The sequence below is a fragment of the Rhopalosiphum maidis genome, chromosome 1 (genome assembly GCF_003676215.2).
Source record: "Rhopalosiphum maidis isolate BTI-1 chromosome 1, ASM367621v3, whole genome shotgun sequence".
NCBI lineage: Eukaryota > Metazoa > Arthropoda > Insecta > Hemiptera > Aphididae > Rhopalosiphum > Rhopalosiphum maidis.
Genome location: NC_040877.1, coordinates 34,761,495 through 34,784,313, shown reverse-complemented (window position 1 = coordinate 34,784,313; position 22,819 = coordinate 34,761,495). Strand labels below are relative to the sequence as shown.

At 25.8% G+C, this 22,819-nt stretch overlaps 1 protein-coding gene across 3 annotated transcripts in view; it reads left to right on the top strand.

The window, feature by feature from the left end:
- LOC113557457 (GTPase-activating Rap/Ran-GAP domain-like protein 3) overlaps nt 1-22,819 on the top strand; it is a 285,169-nt gene that overhangs the window by 231,422 nt on the left and 30,928 nt on the right. For all 3 annotated transcript variants that reach the window (XM_026962994.1, XM_026963011.1, XM_026963003.1), the window contains exons 7-13: nt 11,566-11,632; nt 11,700-11,802; nt 18,973-19,071; nt 19,226-19,329; nt 19,529-19,640; nt 19,916-20,068; nt 21,935-22,053. In XM_026962994.1, the coding sequence (XP_026818795.1) occupies nt 11,566-11,632; nt 11,700-11,802; nt 18,973-19,071; nt 19,226-19,329; nt 19,529-19,640; nt 19,916-20,068; nt 21,935-22,053 (757 nt within the window). The remainder of the gene's footprint in view (nt 1-11,565; nt 11,633-11,699; nt 11,803-18,972; nt 19,072-19,225; nt 19,330-19,528; nt 19,641-19,915; nt 20,069-21,934; nt 22,054-22,819) is intronic.

Below are 22,819 nucleotides of genomic sequence, written 5' to 3'. Positions count from 1 at the left end.
AAAGTTTTACTATAATAAGTAGTGAATTTTTGAATAAGGAGTTTAAATTATTCATTTTTAAAATACCACGCATAAAAGTTAATCATAAATTAGGTATAACTGTCAGTGTACAATTTTGATTAGTTTATAAATCTATTAATTAGTCGAAAAATTCAAATAATTCAATAAAACACTTTTTAATAATACACTGTTTAACCCTTCTTCTTTAGTGATGCCTTCCATTTAATGAAAAACAAAAACAACCTATTAAATATTTAAGTCCGAAAAAACATTTGAAACCTTGCGTTAGATAAAGTATCGGACATAAAATCAAATTACTCAATAACATGTTATCATTTATAAGCTATGTTTATCACGAAAGTACCCGTTAAGTGTCAACTATTATTATATTTTATGACGCATGTATAATATTATACAGAAATAATGTATTACCTTAGACGTTTTTAAAAGTTTTTGATGACAATATATTTTATCAGCCTATACGTTTATTGTATTTCACTATTTCAGACCACTATGTTGGGTTGTTTAATAATTAATATACATTGTAATACTGCGTGACTCTAACTCAATAAGATGACGTGCATTACAATATATATAAATGCATGTACGCCCCGCGAAGTTTGGCCGAGGATCCTGAAAATAGATAAAAGCTGCGTAGATCCAGTGTAATCCGATTTGAATAAGCTTTCATATATCTTATATATACATCGCTCATATAGGTACGTGCATAATACATGATTATCCAGGCTAAAAGCATATATCGTCTGATATACCGTAATGATATACATGGGCATATAAGTAACCAACCCATATGATATATATACCGTTTTAAAGTGCATTGATGCAACTAGTTTGATGGGGTTCTTTATTTTGTACGTCGTATGTTATTTACATAATATATAACAATCTGTTATGTTATATGTCAGTAATTTGAAAGTGATCACCGTCCACTACAATTCTCCGAAAATATTTGTTAGGTTGTGACTCTAAAAAATGTCGTAAGTGTATAATATTAAAATAGGTAATATGTACGCTCTGTGTCGGTGTCAACAATAATTTCTATTTAATTCATATCGTGTTGTCGACCCGTATTATACCTGTTGTGTGATTTACCAAGTATGATGCTCATGCCCTTTTTTTCTTTTTGTACTTCCTTTTTAAGGAATATTTTGTGGCTAAATCAACTTCTTTTTTTTTAGTAAACATTTATATTATATGAACATATTAAGAAAAATAATAGTGTTATAAAAACATTCATTTTACATATATATAAATTAGAGATAATATCAAATGTAGTACATATCTATTAATTATACTTGGATCGTTTTTACAAATTATAAAATATGTTGATAAAATAATATTAATTACAAAAATGTTCAAGTCACCCATATATATCTAACCCATCATAATAGACCTTTTTTCCTTTGTACATCAAGTTAAATAACTCAAAAACCATTAGTTTGAACTTTGATTTTGATATGTCAACATTTTAAGAAAAATGATCCACTAAATAATTAATAGTGGAAAAGAAAAATGTTTTAAATTCATTTTAAAAACAGAAATTTATATCTCCATAGGATACTTCTTAAGAAGTATACAATTTTTTTAAATTTTGAAAATATGATTTTTAAGTATATTTTAAAATTACAAAAATCAAATTTTGAATAACTACAATATTGAAGAAAAATTAGGGGCGAAACAATGAGACATACTTAATGAATCACTCAGTGTAATAACGACATACGACGTGCCACAATTATAGTCGGAACGGTTTAAATCCAATAAAAATTTGTTTCGGAAAGTTTGTTATTTCTTTGTTTCAATCTCACAATTTATTATTTAATTAATAAAAAACATATTTTAGTCAATACTTTTTATATACTTCATAATGATTTCGAATTTAGTTTCATTGATAAAAATGATGTCAAATGAATTGCAAATATCGTCAGCTGATTTAGGTATAACATAATATATTAAATATATAGGTACAATACGGTACTTACAGTAGTACAATGTCACAGAAATCTTTGAGGATTGCATGCAACATTATTAATAAATATTAAATTAACTTAATTTTTGAATTTTCTACGAATAATTCATAATTATAAACTTTGAGAATCTTATTCGAATAATAAAAATACTATAAAGATTTTTCTCTCAATAACTGCAATTAGATTAGTCATATGTGAGTGAAGTTTAAGCAAATTTGAATTAACCAATAGATATTATTACTAAAATTTACAAATTGTATATTACCAGGGAGATTATCTTGTACGATAATACTTTCAATTTAAAATTTAAAATAAAGAATTGTACTAAACAATTAAAATGGAAAAAAGTATTAATATTTTACTTGTAATATTTACAAAGGTATATAATAAATTATATGGTAAAAATTATAAAATTAATAAATCAAATATTATGATAATATAATATTTTATATTTATACATAATAATTGTACTCGTATATACATTTATATAATAATAATACAAACAAAAATCTCTATCTAAAATATTATTTAGAATATTTAAATATATTAATTTATTATTTAATAATATATTGATATGTTTTCAAAGGTCAGTGAGTTTATTTGATAAATTTTATAAAAACATATTGGTTGGATTTGTTTGGCTGGAGAGGGGAGTGTAATTTTTATTTTTTTTTAAAAATTAAATTATTACCTGATATGACTAGTGAGTGGTGACTACCTATTAGTAATTTTAATTACTGTTTCTATGCAGATTACTATGTCGGCAGTATTGCACCGATTACACTGTTATTAATGAATCTGAAAATATAATTTTATTTATATATTTAATTTCGTTATCAATAATATTTTGTTTTTAATTTATCGATTTTGAAATTTAATTTCAAAGTGCAAGTGCTAAAATTATTATTAAACGTAAAGCTAGGCTACTACGACCTATATTATATATCTTTAAAATCGAGTAAAATATAAAGCTTGATATGTATAATATTTTACAAATTTAAAATATGGTAATAATCGTGCTATATCAATAATTAAAGAATGAAAACAGGACCAACTATTTTATGTCAAAAAAACCAAATTTAAAATACGATAAAATAGTAGTATGTAAAGATTTAAAGTTAAAAAACCAACAGCAACCTATCATTATTTGATACCGATTGAATTTACGTAAAACCATAAAATATTATCGAATATCTCATTATTAAGTTTATAAAAATATCCTGGTAAAAATAGTAAAATAGTAAAAAATTCATAGTGAGTACCTACTTATAACTTTATTAATTTCAATTACATAATTTTACGTTAATCTTTTTATACTTCAAAACTCGACTATAAAATTTCAAATGCTCAATGCTCATTAATAGTCTTATCAAAGTTAAATGGATTTCTATAATTTATTATTTTATTTTAAATATTATATTAGGTTTAATGTCTTTCATGAAAGTTAAACTTTCCATTCACCGCAATTCATTAAGTGAAAACTTTTTATATATTCTATAAAATTAGGTTGTTTTCAAGTTTTTGTTTCACTTAAAATTAATGATCTAACTTTTAAAGTTCAAAAAATTGTTAATTTTAATTTCTTAAGTATTGTATGATTATATTCTTTTGAACATGTCGAACTAAATAATTGTAGTATACTAGCTACTAGCTATATTTTATGTTATCATTGATTTATTTATCGTATTTTGTCAAATCTCAATTACAGCTACCTTCTGCATTAATGGTTTAACCATACTTTTATACTGTGTTGTACCTAATTTGAATTTTGAACGTTCATTAGTTCACCATGTTTGTTACTGCCGTGTGCACCGTATATCGATCTCATATCATTTATATTTGAAGTAGGTACGGTCTCTGTAGTTTAAAAACGTTTTTTTAAAACTGGTAGTGGAGCCATGGTAATGCGAAAATAAATAAATAAATATAAGTACCTATCCAAAGCATTTGTTTATACACCACGAAACATTTTTTTTTAATTTAAGTTGAAACGTAAATTGAATGACACTCATTATAAATTCGTGTTTAGGTGTAATTTATTATACATTTATATACAACGGCATAAATGGGTAAATGGTTTTCCTCCTTTATCATAATCTGAGATTGTCTTATAACTATACTATATAGTGTTTGTAAAACAGATTGGTGGAAAAGATGATACTGCCGGTTATTCTTCTTTCTCATCAAATTTTACTCCTAAAGGTCGGTTACCCCTGTTATTTATTTATTTTAAATCGTTATCTATATGTATATATCAAAATCATCTCGCCACACAGAAGCATAGCGAAAACATTATAAACACGTGTTTGATAGTTTTCACAAATAACTTCCTCAGTTATCATATTCAATATAAATTTTTAAACATTTAAAATAAAATAATATTTTTTCCTAAAATATAGTACATTATTATGTATTATCATCATTATAGAATGTAAACTAAAGTAGGTATACAACACTCTAAAAATTATTTATTATTTTTTATTATTCGCCTATACATTTAATTATTACTTTTTTCTAGGACTAAAAATGTGAAATACCACGATATTATGTTCATAATTTAATTTTTCTATGTAACATCTTATAATAACTAAGTATTTAAAAATTTAACTTCGTTAGAATTTAATTATTTGGTATATAAAAGCTAATTAAATCACTATTACATCATTTAAAATGTAGCGTCGTTGGTGTAAAAAGTATCTGCCGGCTGTTTAGGCTGCTTTAAGCGCTAAGTATTTAATAAGATTTGGTGTGGTTTTTCAAACCCAATCGATTGATATTTAACATTTTCAGAACCGAAATGATGAGTGCTAATCGTGCTAATGTTATGACTTTGATCGGAAGTTAATTAATTGAGTGGTTTATTATTTTTCTGCGATAATGGATAACTCATTTACATATATTATGGAATATAAAGGATCAAATAAATTATTATCCTTTTAATTAGGCATAATAAACACTCAAAATATATACCACTATTATTAACGTGTATCGTGATTATAAAAAAAAAATTAGTTATAATTATAATTCCAGTGAAATCCAATACATGATTAAATTTTGTATTATACATTTTTCAATACACAACTATTAAACTACAACATCTGCTTTGAAAATGTAAATGTTGTCAACACTAAACAGATTCACAAAGCTACTCTTCTCCATTTTTCTTTTAATTATGAATTTATTCATCCGTGGGATTTTTATGTATATTTAAATACTATATTTTAAATTATTTATATTTTCTATTATTTTCTATGGTAGCCTTATGACGATATACACTTTTTTTTTCTAATGAGAACCAACCTTATAAAATAATTAGACAGTTGATTTTTTTTTTTTTTGAGAAAAATTTCAGTGTGGATAAAAATTCTCAGTATTCAATATTATCGTCCTTAAAAATGGTTTCATATAAATATAAAATAGATTTTGTTTTACTAACAGTGTATATATAAAACTATTAAAACTATTTAGTACAGTAACAACCTGCGCAAAATAAATAATACTAAATTAAACTTTACGTTGAATTCTTTTTATGTATTTTTTACCATTATGTAAAAACGCGTTGACACGAAATGTTAATTTAATTTTTAGGCCCTAACTACGTTTTATCACAAAATATTTTCGTCGCAATGGATGGTGGGTATATTTAAATACAACAAGTGGGTCACTACTTGATCCGTTTAAATTGAGATCTATACATAGCTATGGGTAGTTGAGGATTACGAGGTGATGGTCATCGTTATATCTCCTTCGTTCGTCTATTTAATTTAAATCATCTTAGACCGTGTAATAATTCAAAAACCTATTGATCGAATATAAGTATCTCCTCCCCTTATTGAGATAATAAAACGTAGTTTTATAACATTTTCAGTGTGAATAAACTATTTTCTATTCATTGCAGTACTGTACGGTTGGTATAAAGATCGTGGTATTTATGCACAGTATGATTTTTCTAGAAACACAAAACAATGCTTATTATACCTACCTCTAAAATTATAGTAAAGCAGAAAAGCATAAAACCATAAATTACAAATAAATTGTATTCTCGTTCTAACCAACGTTAATAAACATCAAGTTATTATTTTTGTTTTAATTATATAAACGGTACAACTCTTCGGAAAAAACATATTAAAATATTTAACTTAAAATTATAGATACAAATAATTAACAATACCTATATAGTATAATAAGATTTTTCAAAGAGCTGTTGTTTCTTATTGAAATGGACTCATGTTTTTTTATGTATTGTTGTGTTTTTCTAAGAAAATACTAGGACATATTGTATTAGGGTCAATAAAAAAAAAAATCAGACATATAATTAATAACTATGGACTACAAACATTATATTTTATCAACATAAATATAAATTAGTTTTTTTAAATTGATACCAAGTGTGTGTGTGAGAGATAGAAATGTTAAATATGTATTATACAACTATTAACTATATTTCTATAACGTCACTATGTATAGTATGGTGCCCAGCATGTATGACAAATAACTATTATGAATTTATGATTGATAAGAAATTCTATATAAATCGTATTATAATTTAATGATAACGTGTTCTTCATTCCAAAAGTATATTAAAACATTAATATTGAATTTTGTCCTATATCATGGTATTGACATTATGAGAAATCCGTCAAGTAAAGAAAACAGTGGCCTTTTTCTTGGTGAACATTCTTAAATATTAAGTACATAAAATGGAGACCAGTGAGTAATCCAAGACTTCGGTCTTTTAGTGTAAGTAAATCTGACAACCACACCATTCGATTTTATATTATTTTACCTAATTATGACTTACTTAAACTATTTTGACTAGGTCTTATACAATAATTAAAATATATCAGCTTAATCAACCGTACTAGAACATTTTGAATTGGAGTAATCTAGTTTGTTATGATAAACATTATAGGTATTATCCCTAATTTAATATTTTTATTTTCTTTTTTAAAGTGTATTATTAATTACTTGAATACCTGAGCACACCGATTATTTTACTCTATCCAAATTAAACCAGATGATAAAATATGCATATATTTCATATATATTCATGCAACAGTATTATCTTTGCTAGGATAATGTGTGAATGAAAGTTGTTACCATAAAAATAATGCTATAATACATAATATTATAATATGTTATTATATAATACGTATAAAATAATACGTTTCCCCTTCTTGGCAGCTTCTTCTCATTATTACGGCGTTTAGCACAAAATCCCGTCATGATGTTAAACAATATTAATACCATTGAAGAATAATAATTAGAGACGTGTTTTAAGTACAGAATATAATACGTCATGTTATACGATGCAGCGGGGCAATGGGGGTAGGCATATATGTATACGAGACAAAAGGTATGAAGAAATCCTGACTAATGTCATTATACCCGGTGTCCTCAGTTGTTGTGTTATTATTTTATAATCTCGTCGCGACCCGAGATGGCAAAGTTATTATATTATTTCGTGAATAAAGTTGTCGTTGAAACCTAATACGACATTTTTGAGATAGAACGTAGTGAAACAGAAATGGACTGAGAGAAAGAAAAATTAAAAATCTGCTGACTTTAATTGCGGTGTACATAAACATGAAGCTAAAGAAGCTAAAAATGTCTTATCGACATTATCGTAATCCATGGACGCGTATACATTGTATATGATTTCAAAACACTTTTAAGAATTATATGTATACAAAACAGAACTTTATATTGAATAGATAATAATTTAATGTTTTTATTTTTATTATCATTTTTTAAACATGTTGAGGCTTCGACTACATAGGTTTTTAGTTTACTTTATCTTAAAATCAATTATGGGTTATAATTTATATAGTAAAAAAAAATTTTAAAAATACTCAATAAAGACAGAATTTTAACTTAATTTTATAGTGTTAATCAATTTGTAAATTGTTTGGATGTTTTTTCTTTGATAGCTTGTATTGAAGATCAGTTCTTGAAAATTTGACGGGCTAATGTTGAGGGCATTTTCTATACTGTTAGATTTATATTTTATGCGCCACATATTGGTACTAGATCTTGGATCTAGAAATGGTGTGCATGAGTAAGGTGGATATATCCTATTCGTACTCAAGTATGATAACTTCCTCTTTTCTTTTTATTTCAAGGAGGAATCCCATTTTTTAACATTGTATTTTGTGTTTCTAAGTTTTTTCGAAAATGATAAATTTATCTAGTATTTCTACCATTCTTTCTTAATTATATTTTAGAAAATGTTGAGTGTCTCTGATAGTGTTACTACTTTGGTTATTGTGACAGGCGTTAAAGAGGTTGTTAAGTAGGCTATTAATTATGTCTGCTTTCTCATTTCCGTGTATGCGAGAAGAGTCACATGAATGACATCGATTTATTGATTCCTGATATTAATTTTTATATATCTTGAATTGATTCATTTTTTAGATATAGGTTAGATGTTGATGTAAAGGCGCTTAAAGAATCATTTATAATTATGTTACAATTGTTCAAGTTAAAAAATGAAATAATTTTAAACGCTTCTTTTATTATATATAGCAGGGACTTAAACTGTAAATACACCAGTGTAGGGTGATAATAGTAAAATGTGGTTTTTATGGTCAGTGATTATAGAAAAACTCACCCCGTTGTGGTTTTTAGAAGCGTCAGATGTAGTATTTGAGAGTATTCTTGGAATTGTCTTGAAAATATTTCCTAGAAGTAGTTTCGAATGATTGATTGATTTGTTTGTACTGTGTTTGTTATGTTCGATAAGCGGAGTATTGGTTATTGATAATTAAAGACCAGAACCGAGGAATTAGGAGAGATTGTATTTTTTTTTTTAGCATAAATAATTATTAATTTTACTTACGCATTTTACACAGTTGGATTGAGTCATCCAACAAAGAAAATATGTTTTATAACTAAAATACTTATTTCATGTGTGCTAAAAACGAAATGGTCAACAAAAAATAATTTTAAAAATGTATTTTGATCGATATGTGTTGTGGTGAAGAAACCAACTATTGTTGTCCAAATGAAAATCAAGTCAGCAAAAAAATATCACAGTAATAATAATAATAATGCATAATAATATCATTGTCGTATCATCAAGAAGTGTGCAAACATACACTGTGTATGCACGATATAAACATGTACATTCAAAAATATAATACTACCGGCCCATATTATCGTTCGTCGTATAAAATGGATGTTGTTATTATTATTTTTTTTTACGACTCCTCGGAGTGTATTAATGGATTGTTTGAACCCTGTTCATGGTGTCGTCAGGATTAAGTTTCCCATACGACACACTGCCTGCTGTGGAAACCGGTCGAGTGTACGAAAAACGCAAAGACGGATTACACGAACGATAAACGGACGTCGACGTGTTGATCGATCGGCCGGTGACGATGAGCTCTCAGCAAGTTTGTGTGTATGTGTGTGTGTGTGTGTGTGTGTGTGTGTGTGTGTGTGTGTGTGTGTGTGTGTGTGTTGTGGTTATCGTACGCATTTTGGTCGGCGACGTGAAGTCGGAAAGGATTCTATCGGAAATTAAGTAATTGCACGACGAAAGCTTCGACGGCGACACGTATTATTATTTCCACAGCGATCGTTGGCAGCTGTTTTGCGGTTTTGATCGTATGATAATATTTCAGTTTATCATAATAACATAATGTAATATATTATAATACCTGCGAGGATGGGTCTGCCCGGTAGATATATTAAATTATTATTTTATTACTTATACCTACCACGATATAAAAATATTAAGTCATCAGGATTGGAATTTTATTGCAACTTAATTATGCTTTTCTAATAAATTAAAATATTGCTATGCAAGAGAAATATATTTTAAGTTATATAAATTTCATACTGGTTCACGCAATTTGTATTATTGACTTTCAAAGCGTTCTTTTTTTTAATAATAAAAGTACCTATTTATTAACTATAACAAAATAATATTCTACACTAATGTAATTTTATATTATTAATATTAGAAATATCTTGAATGTTTATAAAAATGTGATGAAAAAAAAATAAATATTATCATAATTTATGATTCATAAGATATTAATATAATCTATTATTATAATTATACAATCTTTGCATTTTTAAACTAAATAAAATAAAATTTTCAGATATTTAAGTGATTTTAATATTATATTTTGTGTTTTGTGGCTTTCGGGACATTAATATTTTAGCCTTTAAAATTATATTATTATGGGTTTATGCATGTATATATTTATATATGATGACACATTGAAATATAATAACCAATTATACATTAAATTCGAGTATAAATAGGTATAAGCGAGTACACTGTGTTGCTATTAATATTATTGAGTTATTCGTGATGCTAATCACTATTTTTCGATTCTATATTTTTCGCTTGGGTGTTAAACTATTTACACCGATGACGGGTATACAATATATAATTGAAAACGAAAATGTCGAACAAATTTATTTATTTGAAAAAATACGAACATTTTACGTTTTATCATTGTACTTTAATTAATTACAGACAGAAGATTTGAACAATATATAGATAATATATAATAATATAATTAGCAGACTGAAATAAGATACTAAACTTAATTATTTTAAAAACAGTGTAAATTTTTTTTTTCATTGTTATTTTTCATATAATAGCTATCCTCTTCCAAGAAAGAAAAAAAACTACCGCAATAAAGATTCATACCTCGTGCCTTCATTAAATATAACATGGTTACACAAGATCTTCCAGAGAAATGAGAAAATTAGAAATAACTCTCACAATTTCTCAATTTTATTATTAAATACAAAAATTTTGTAATATTTCAGTTAATTGTGTCAAAATAATTTCACTTACCACCATTTTGTCAGCTCTAAATTGCTACCAAAACTATACTTTCAAATTTCCATTTAGTCGATTCGGAAGTAAAATTTTAACGGTTATATAATTAACACAGTATAACCAATTGAAAAATACACACATAATATGTTATATTATAACCTCCCATAAATAGTGTGAATATGTAGTCGCGATTTAAGACCAAGTACGAAACAAATAATTTGTCATCAAATGATAAAATATGAAATATGTTAAACGATAACGCATCAAACTTAGCTTAAAACGTTTTTTTAAGCATAGGATTTATATAATGTGTATTTTTAACTTAAATTTGCACTTTATTAAAATATATATTTAATTAGAAACACACCATCTAAGATGTTCCATAAAAAATAAAAATTCATAAATATCTGTCCCTAATAAGTAATAATCATTATTGATAAACAAACGTTTTACCTGAGCTTGAAAAATAATACTGTTTATTAAGAAGTACGAAATATTTTTTGAAGTATACCAAAACTTTCAGAAGATAATACTAATGTACCAAGAAAAAAAACTTTGATAACCGCTTTAACAAAATATATACAATCTTACATTCTTACCAAAAAGTTGTTAACATTAAAATTAAGTTTAACTAAGGATTCATAAAACCGTTAATCAAGTATAATATGGTTAAAGAATATACCGTACAACTATACAAATAAATATCATCCATAAGCGTAAAAAACTTGTACATAATATATCATTAATCATTATGTATTTGTGTGGTTACAGTAATTTCCCGGCAATGGATAAGTTAGAGAAAGGTCCAAAGGAAATATTTTCTCCGGAAATTCAAAAGGTAACTATAGTGAATAATTCGTAAAATATTCGAGAATCTACGACCTTTTAAATTATTTTGTTTGCAGGATTTGCTACTTTTGGAAGAGCAAGAAGGATCAGTGAATTTCAAATTTGGCGTGCTGTATACCAAACCAAGCCAACTAACTGATGACGAAATGTTAAGCAACGGTAAGAATAATTTTAAATAACCTAAGATCGTTTACAATAAAACATTAATTTATTCCAGCAATGGTAACTAAATCCATTTTTTCAGAATCTATCGTATAAATGATTTTTTTTGTTTAAGCAATTAAATTATTTTTAACACTATACTAGCTATACAGTCTCATTTTTTTATTCATGCATTTCGATCATAAATTTAAATCTTACAAAGCTACGAAACCACAACTTTAATATCACAGGTTTTGATTTCATCAAACGTGGGGTGACTAGGGCTCGTCTAATAATTTGTTTATGCTTTTTTTATGAAATACGAAAAAACCATTACAAACTTTTTAGATTGGCTATTTTCGTTGTTGAATTACATATTTTATTATTAACACATTGAATTTATTTTTTGAGTTAAACGGAATTTTTTGAAATCTGATATAAACATAAAACTAATATTGAACAAACTGTTATTATTTTAATTATAAGTTATTTAAAGTTTAAATATACGTAGATTATAGTCAAGAAATGTAAAAGTTGCTTATCTTTATTTACATTTACAACCAAACGATTTTAGTGGTCCAAACTTTAAACATAATACCATCTCAATTATTAAAACACCTCTTCTTTACATTTTTATATGATAAAAATTAAAAGCTAACATTAAATTAAATGATTTGCAACTATAGCTAATATTTCGAAAGTATCAATAAAATATACATATATAAGAAAAAATAAAATATATTTTATTTGACTGAAATGACATTTTGCAAAGTTATTATTTCGCAGCATTGCTACTTTGACACATACTTCGTCTACGTGTCTAATACGTGTGATATTCTACATATGGTTTTTTTCAATAACACTGTTGAAATATTATATACATTAACGTACATATACATGGAATACATTATTATGTTGATTCTGCATGTATGGACTCGTTATAAGCTCGTTGTAAACTTTTAATGGACACGATACACGTGTGTTGGTCCAAAGTTATTTTCTAACAACTATATTATGTATATATTTTTTTTTAAAGTTTCTATTCACGTCGACAGCACCAAATAATAATTGACTTGTGAATTTTTTTTTTCTTTCCAATATAATAATAGATTTTTTAGTTTACAATAAATTTAAATCGAAAAAAAATAATTACACATATTGTTATAAACAAGCATTATATTGAACTAGATTATTTCTAAAATGTTATTATTTTTCAACAAAATACAAATAACAATTTTCCTCGACAATCTGAAAGTGACTAAATGGGTACACTCGTATTATACCGAATATTATACGATATCTTCGATAAGGTATACTACTAATAATATTTCATATTAATAAATTATAAGTTAATTTATTAAGTATATAGATAAGGTGTTGTAAATATAAATGGATTAACACTTAGATATGTAATCGAATTAGTTTTAGAATACCTACTTAAAAGCTCACAGAAAAATATTTTACTTAAAATAGTTTTAAAATGGATAAGAATCCAATGATTTTATCTTAAACGCTATAATTAAACTTATGACAATTTAATTAAGTTCTTTTTAATACCAATCAAAAATGTATCGAAGAAAGTAATAGACTGGCACAAGTTTTTCTTATTATATTTAATTTCAAAACGATACGTTTAAAGTAGCTCAATTACAATTATCATTCAATAAACCTAAGCATAATATTATCTTGTTTAGAGAAGTTAAAAAATGTATATTACTTCTTGCTTAATAAATATACAATTATATTTAAATTCACAACTAATGCTCTCAATTAGTATGAACATTTTATCCAGAGATGCTAGAAGATGAACCAATTGATTGGAACTAACCCAATTGATCCAATCAAATGTATGTTAATACATTTTTTAAGAAACTTCTATTGCTTATATGTGTATCATGACTGTATAATAACATTTAATCAATTATATATAAAGATATCTAAATTCCTATTTTTTATCATTAATATATCAATTTATAATTAAATTATTTCAAAAATTTGTTACTTAAGATTAAAATATGTATTAAAATGTATGTACCTACGCTTAATATAATATAATAAAATATTAAGAATTTATGTTATAAGTTCAGTGAAAATTCGTATGGTTATATTTAATAAATAATATAATGTGATATATTTTTTCTTGGAGAAACTTTATTTTACACTTCACGGACTATTTATAGGCCTTCCACCCACAAAGTCACACACACGCTTACCTTATACATGACATACTGCATCTCACTCATTCTCCACGGACTATGTTTCCTTGTGTATACAGTTGTCCAACTATCTGCGTTAGAGTCTTTCTCTTGACCTTTTCTCTTATTATCCATTCCGACCGTTGTTTTTTACCATTTATGCAATAATATGACATATTATCGTTACACTTCTCGTCTTTGAATTTAAGGCTGAACATTAAAGGCGATTGTTTTAGGACACATTATTCCGATAGAAAAAAATTTAATGTTCATTGTATTAATTATTTGTCTTATGTTTATTTATTTCTATGGCAGAGATGAACATAATAAAATTATTATTTTATTCCAATTTTATATCTTCTATATTATATAATATCGACTGACTATCTCAAGTTTAATGATTCAGCAAACGTCTGTAATTGTCACACCAGCGGTTCTCAAACTGTGGTACGTGAAAGACTACATGGTGGTACGCGGAGGACCGTTTTTGGATAATAAACCCGTTCAATTATTTAATTTATATCTTATTTTAAAAAATAATTATACTATAGTTATAGTATTTTACTGCCTTATTATTTAAAATAAATGTATTTAACTGTACAATTTGGAATTCTATTTTTAGTTATTAGTGGTACGCGACTGATTGATAATAAATCTAAGTGGTACGTAAAAAATAAATTTTGAGAACCACTGTGTTACACAATTATCACATTATTCAATATTTATTTATAATGTATTTTCTCCAATAATGTTGATATCAATAAGACTTTTAATATTTTTTTTTAAATATTCTTCAAACTAAATGTTTTTTCAGCAAAAAACAATAAAATGTATAATGAACAATATAATCAACATTATACCTATATTTTTAAGTTATGAGTGAATAATTTATATATAATTATTATATTCATACCATGGACTTGTTTTACTCGTTTGCCTATAAAAAAGTAACTAAAATACCTCAAGATTCATACAGAAATATATCAAAATAATTAATAAAGCAATATTAATGAGAATTGAAAATAATAAAATAAAAAATACCTTAACAACAATTTTGTTTCATTAAAACAAAAATTGTTTAACAAACGTCTACATAGTACCTAAAGTAAATCCTAATATTTTAATTCAACGTATGTACTACGGGCGCAAATATTCCGCTCAACAAGTGGGTTTATCGGTAAACGTATATATGTACTAATAGACAATAACGTCGATCGATTGTGAAAGGCAATTGTTTGACTAATTTATAAAATATATTTTTAAAAGTTCAAATTGACATTTTGTATTATAAAAAATATATAAAGTACACAATTTATTATTTACTAGATTTTTCCAGTATTAAAAAATTATCATTTTTAAGATCTTATCAAATTAAAAATGTATTTGTATACTTCTCTACGCTTTATACACTTTGTATTAAATTAAAAACTGATAACTTTTCATCACGTTTATGGCATTTAATAATACGTACAGATTCTACAGATGCTAATATTTACTATGCTTTTACTTTAATTTTTGAAATAACAGTCATACGCCTATTTTAAAACTCGATTATTTAAATTAACTTATTATTTGGTTAATATTTAGGTATCTAACAATATTAATAATATAACTATAGAGTGTACTTGTTAAGCATGATATGTACCTAAAAACTGAAGATTTCTTAATCGTATAGAGTATAGAGTTCATAGATTTTAATCTGTTAGTTATATAGATATTAACAGAAATAATAATGTAAGACTAAATTAATTTAATTTATTCATCATTGAACATTTTGCGAAAATCATGTACCTATGTTACTTTAGTGTAATATAAATGAAAATGTTTACTGCACTTAAGAATAATCCATTATTAAGCTATACGTATTATCAATTAAAATTAAAGCATATTGTTCAAGATTTATGCTGTTCGAATGGTATAAAGGAACTAAGGATGAATTACTCGAACCATCTGTGATTTGTGATATTAACACTATATTATTTATTTGCAATAGTAAGGATTCCAACGTATTAAGTTAATATTATATTTTCAAATTATTGTTGTGAATATAACTTAAATGATTCATCAGAGTTTAAAACTTATATAGACTATACTAGAAATTACAATTATTAATTAACCAATGTTTCTCACATAATACATAATATTATAATTATACTATAATATTTCAAATACAATTAAACGCAAATGAAAAAAAAAAAATTTTTTTTATAAACAATAATATCTGTAATACTAAAGCTTATTATTTACTCACTTAATAAATATGATTTATCAATGACATTTTATATGTAAAACAAATAAATGTATCTTATTCATCATACCATGTCATATCTTCCGACTCATTACATTTAGAACCATTTATGTTTAGGTACTTACGTATTTTAAACTAATTTATATAATTTGATATTCGTATTAAAATTAATGTTTTAATCGATTTTAATAAACTAGTAATCATCGTTTTTTAATGTATTTTTGCTAAAAAAAATCATCAATAAGTATCATGATTTATGTTTTACATTATAGAAATCTCATTCAGTAATACTATTTCGGCACCGATAACCATCAAAAGTAATCGAAACAACATATGTTGAGGGGATTGAAAATAAATATGTATTATAAACTTCCAAGAATGAGACTTAAACATCCTACCTCTTGAAGTGTATACAATTCTATTTGACAGTTATTTGGATGACCAAAAAAAAAAAAAGTTTATATTATAGTGATAACTAATAATAAGCAATTTAAATGAATAAAAATATGTGAAAAAGTAAATCATCATGTATCAGGGCATACTCGTATCATCGCTAAACAGCGGAGAAAAAACAAATGTTAACTGATATGATATAATACTGCTATAGGAGTTAGTTCACATAATATAAACCAATAAAAGTTGTATTAAAAAAAAAACTATGTAAGAAGAGATAAATGTGACGTCATAAAAATAAAACCTAGGATTTACAGACACTTTCTCTCGTAATAAATTCATACCCTCAAAGACGTAAGATTTTTGATCCTCTTTGTATATATATATACTATATACACATTTATATTTTTCGTCCTTTAAAAGGACTTTTGAATGATATTCGTTCGTTTTTGTGTCGTTAACCCTTCTGTGATTGTTTACCCGACCATATTCACCCCTAAACATTCGTAAAAATATCCATTGAAATTCAAACGTCGCGTTATTGGTATTTTCTCGCTAACAAAAACGAGACTCTTATTCAAGTGTCAATAAAACAAAAAATAAATAAATAAAAACAGAGAAAAACTTCATCATTATAATTGTTTTTATACTAAAATGCTCATTTTTATCACGGTCAGTGAATGCCAAAACGTTCTACAGTAAAAATATTATTTTAATGTACTATAGAATTTATCTTCCAACATTGCAAATTTTTGTCGTTTTTATTAAAACAATACATGTACTTAAATGTAAATATTGTTTATATTGTTTATTTTAAGTGGTATAATTTATAGTAAGAACTTCTCATATTATAATATACGTGGACACAAAAATAAAATACACATTTTTATTCTACAAACTAATTATACAACTTTATACATTAACATTAAAACCCGTTGAACATATTTAACGTAATTTATTAAAATCAATGTTTAATGTTTGTTTATACTTCATTCATACGTATATTATTAATACAAGCATAAGTAGAATACATTATACGAAAACTCAAAACGGCGCATTTTGATAAGTATCTTCGATGGTAATATTTTAATATCATCATGAAGCATTTCTCCAGGGGATTATATATTCAATATCACATGTTTGTGTATTTAAGGTGTATGTACCTATAAAGAGTTAAAGGAAATTCAATTCAATTCAATGAAATCATCCCCATCTATACACGTGTGTGTAAATAACAGTGCAAAGTGTAGATATTCTAGAGAAAAAATTCCAAAATATTTGTAATATCCTTTTCGATAATACACGTGTTATTAATTATTATTTAATCATAAAAAAATAAGATGTACACACATAATATATTTGTTTAAGACTTGGCTTTTTGTCATAACCCTCTCTTCACTTTTTACATGCATTTTAAATTTATACTTAACGAGTAAAATATATACGCTTACCAGCTGTGTTATGCATATTATATTTGTATATATTGTATAACTGTACAGTAACGATGCTTTCCCGTAATGTATATCTCCCTTTAAAAATAAAATAGTGTTCATACATGATTTAATCACTGATACACAAATCATAATCTTTATTACATATAATATATAGTTTTAATTTAATACAAATAAATACATTTTACGTACACCCCACACTGAAGATGTCGGCATAAAAGATACAAAATATTTAAACTAAAATAATTATACAAATATTAAAGCTCTAAAGTTGGAGGCCAAGTAATTGGCTAATATTCGGGTATTAGCCTCAATCACGCTTTATACACCCCAAAGTAATCCACCAGCTGGTTAAAATTCAATCAAAAGTGTTTGTCCATTATCTATCGATAAAATAAAACTGCAACATATACAAACATAGTGAAACATTAATAACTGTGCGCGGGTAATCGTATATAACGAATTTAATTATAAATGTAATTGGTGCGAGTTTATTTACGCATAAGCAATACTTAGGCACATGGACTGGGGCCCAAATATCTTTTTAGTAAATAATTTGCATGCTTTATTTTTATTTAGTTTCTAATTTGTGGGGAGAATAGAAGAATCATTATTTAAAATATTGCGATTGTTTTCAATTTTGATATTTTATACTACTCAATGAAACTAATGATCAATTTCAAACGAAATTAGGTATCATATTATTCACCAAACTATCATATTTTTGCAGACTAACGATAATAATCAATTAATTCAATTCAATGAATTGTATAGTTTATTTTAATCTAGTCACTTTTTCAATGTCACCCACCATTTTTCCAGATCCACTTCTATTGAATTTTTATTAACTACAATATATTAAATTGTATTAATGTATAACATTATCAATTTCTTTTCGTAGAAAATGGCAGTGAGGAATTCAATCAATTCATATCTTTATTAGGCAACCGAGTAAGACTGAAAGGATGGGATAAGTACCGAGGAGGATTGGACGTAAAAGGTAAATGTGGTTCTTAAAATTTAAAATATATACTTTTGCCTTACCCACTCGCCAAGATCAAAATAATTTCCACAGCTTTTATTTACTATCGCTTTTCTCAAGTATGTACCTACATTACACTATAACAATATATTGTACATAATTTTACATATAGGCGACATGACGGGCGAATATTCGGTGTACACGATTTATGAAGGGCACGAAATCATGTTTCACGTATCCACAATGTTGCCGTACTCGAAGGACAATCGACAGCAGGTAAACATAATAATATAATATTATGGAACCTATACTACGACAACCGAATGAGTGTGAAAGAAAACCACAATAAAAAAACAAAACAAATATATGCATAAGAAACAAAGTGTTTGTTTATATAGTGTATATATACACTACTGCTACCACCCCGTATAATATAATCATATTAAAATGGATGTCATCCTGTCAATCTAAACAGGTGGAACGCAAACGTCACATTGGAAACGACATTGTCAACATTGTGTACGTGGACGGGGGTGCGACGCAAATGTCTCAGTTCAACCCCGCGTTCATCAAGTCACAGTTTACACGTATCCTTTGAAAATATAAATCGTTATAAACTAAGTATCAGTGTCCTTGACGATACAAATCATATTTTAACAAATGTTTTATATCATAGTACTACACCTGCATACTTACAAAAAAAATGTTATATTATATCATAAGCAAATATTATGTATTTTGATTTTATATTAGTTCTTACTTCTTTATAAATTGTCTATACAACTCATATAAAAAAACACACAATATACGGAGATTGATACACGTCTTCATATAAGTGATTTTCCTATGAATTTTTCACCAGATGTTTTTGCGTTGGTCGCATACGATTCGATGGATAACAGCTATAAGCTGGTGGTTTACTCCGAAGAATCTGTACCATTATTCGGTCCATCACTACCGTGTCCTCCAGTATTTAAAGTGCCTCAAGAATTTAGGGAATTTCTCATTGTCAAAAGTAAGAGACGATTGCATTTTGACAGCTAAAAGAAATTATCTACATAATCGATGTTCTTCTCCCTACATTTTTTATAAAAGGGCACGAGTTTTTTCAAATATTTGGAGTAAAAAGGCAAGTCATTTCTGCAGAACTAATCTTAACCTCGATGATGACTACAATTTCACTTCTAAGCAATAGTTCTTCGATAAAAATATGTCATGCCGAATAAAGTCCAATTTTCATTAAGTTTTTTTATTTTTCAGGATTAAAACTTTTCTAGAATTAAATTATTCAGAAGTGAAACAAAGTCACAATTATTCAAAATTACCGATTAGTTCCACAGAAATGACTCGTTCTTTTACTGACAGTTTAAAGAAACTTATGCCACGTTATAAAAAATGTATTAAGAAGAACAGCAATTATATGCAGAAAATAGTTACATTCTGATTTGAATAAATACATTTTTTTTGCATATAAGAAAACTTACTATTAGATATCTCTAGTTTATTAGCTATAAAATAGTATATTTTATCAAATTGTTTTTTTTTTTAGAATTTAAGTTTATTTTATATTATTCTCACATCTCTCAATATTCTATAAACATATTGCTCACATCAATAACTATGATGAGAATATAATATTCAAATAGGTGATTTTATTGCTTATGGAGTATGTATAATGTATATATGCCTTACCGTATTCAAATCCAAAATTATTACCATAAAGGCATAAACGATAAAAATGTCGTGTTGATCTTATGTACTGGTATATATAAAAATGTTAATATAAACTGCAGCATGACTCGTCGAGAATAATTTTCGTATTCTTATGCGTCATTTAAAATACAAATATTCCAATAAATAAAAATGTACAATGAACTACAATATTGCGAAGCGTTAAAAATTTTTTTCTCGCGTTATGATATTGGTATTAGTAATGTTTTACGACCATATAAATGTATTAACATCTTGATTAAACGACAATGAGATAACAAATAATTCAAGATATTAATTGAGTTTGTTTTTAAGTTATTATTTAATTTACATAATTATAGTTCTATAATATGTAAAAGATTTTGATGTTCTAGATTAAAATCATAATAATATATAATATATTGTTATATACAAATAGTATTTTTTTAATTATGCAAATAGATGTACGATATTTCATTAAAATAATATATCTGTTTAGCTTATGTTATTTAGAAATTATCAATACATTTTTTAAATTATTTTCTTAATTTATATCAAACTTATTTTACAATATTATATAGATCATTTACAAATTAACATAGCAAAAATAATGTATTAAAAATAAGCTCACAACACCAAAATTGACAAAAATAACTTACGCAATATTCTTTAGTAATATACATTATTGTGTAGAATAATATTCGGTATTTTTATTGATAGTTCGAAAATTGCGTGTTTAATAGAAATTCTAAACGTTATAAAAGTCATTCGAAAAATGATTATAAATATTCAAATACAATAAAATTTATTTTAATCTTTTTATATTCTTTTTTCTTGAGTTTTTAATACGAAATTGAATATTTTGTACACTACTATCAATAAAATCAACACACTAGAGTTATATAAACCGATCAGGATCTAGAGTAAACACTACAATATTTACGTAAACACGTTTAACATAACGTAGGTTTTTGGTACATAATGTTTGATTTTTGTTATGAAATAAAAATCTCTTGTGGAAAATATAAGTATACTTATTATATATTTGATCATTTAAAATTAATTCAATAGAAAATTTAAATTACATTTCGTATACAATAATTTATTATTCATTTTTTTGTAATTTCTGTTATTGCGATAAATATTCCACTAACAGTGAATTTTCATTTTATTTATATGTTTTTTATTCCAGTGATAAATGGTGAAAAAGCCACGTTCAATACGCCGACATTTGCGAAAAAACGAGAACGAACACTCGACATGCTCATTAAAGACCTGTACTCAGACTACATGTCGGATTCTAGTAAAGTGGTAAATTTTTTATATACTTATTATAATTTATACTCATATATAAATGCCACGTATAGCTATGTCATTCAATGTTTTGCGTAAACGTTACCGACTCCGATCATTTCTGCAGTTAAGGAATAATCAAAAACAGTTAGATTTTCGATCGAATCGATTACTTATACATAACTATATTGTGTGTCATGTGATATCTATGTATAATTATAAATTATTTCCTTATTTATAAGTAAGTGGATAATACCAGTTGCAACCGTTTTTATAAAAATTAAATATCTCCATACAAAATCTTACAGGTGGAATAATTTTCCTTCGGATTAAATATCTACTATTCTCAGTAACAAAAATAAACAAATACATAAAATAATAATTAAAATAATTGAATATCTCTGTAAACTCCTGATTTTACTTTATATATATACTACTCTATATATACGATAGAAATATTTTATTGCGCTAAAACTCTGAGCGTCCAGGATAGTATAGTTAATAATATGGTATTTAATTGTGAGGTTAGATGAGGTGTTTACGCCTTCATGTTTGAGCACTTAGGCCGGGGCCATACGCAACATTTTCCATCACCAGTATATAGTCACTCCTAATTTAAAACAATCTGAAATTAGGAGTTAACATTTTTATTATTTCGACGTTCATCCTCTAAAATACAAACCCAACGGTGTTTTCCGCCGCGTATCATATCCGTCGTGTATACATGTATATAATACTCTAATATAAAACAATGAATTTCAAATTCGACGGAAAACGCTGTGTA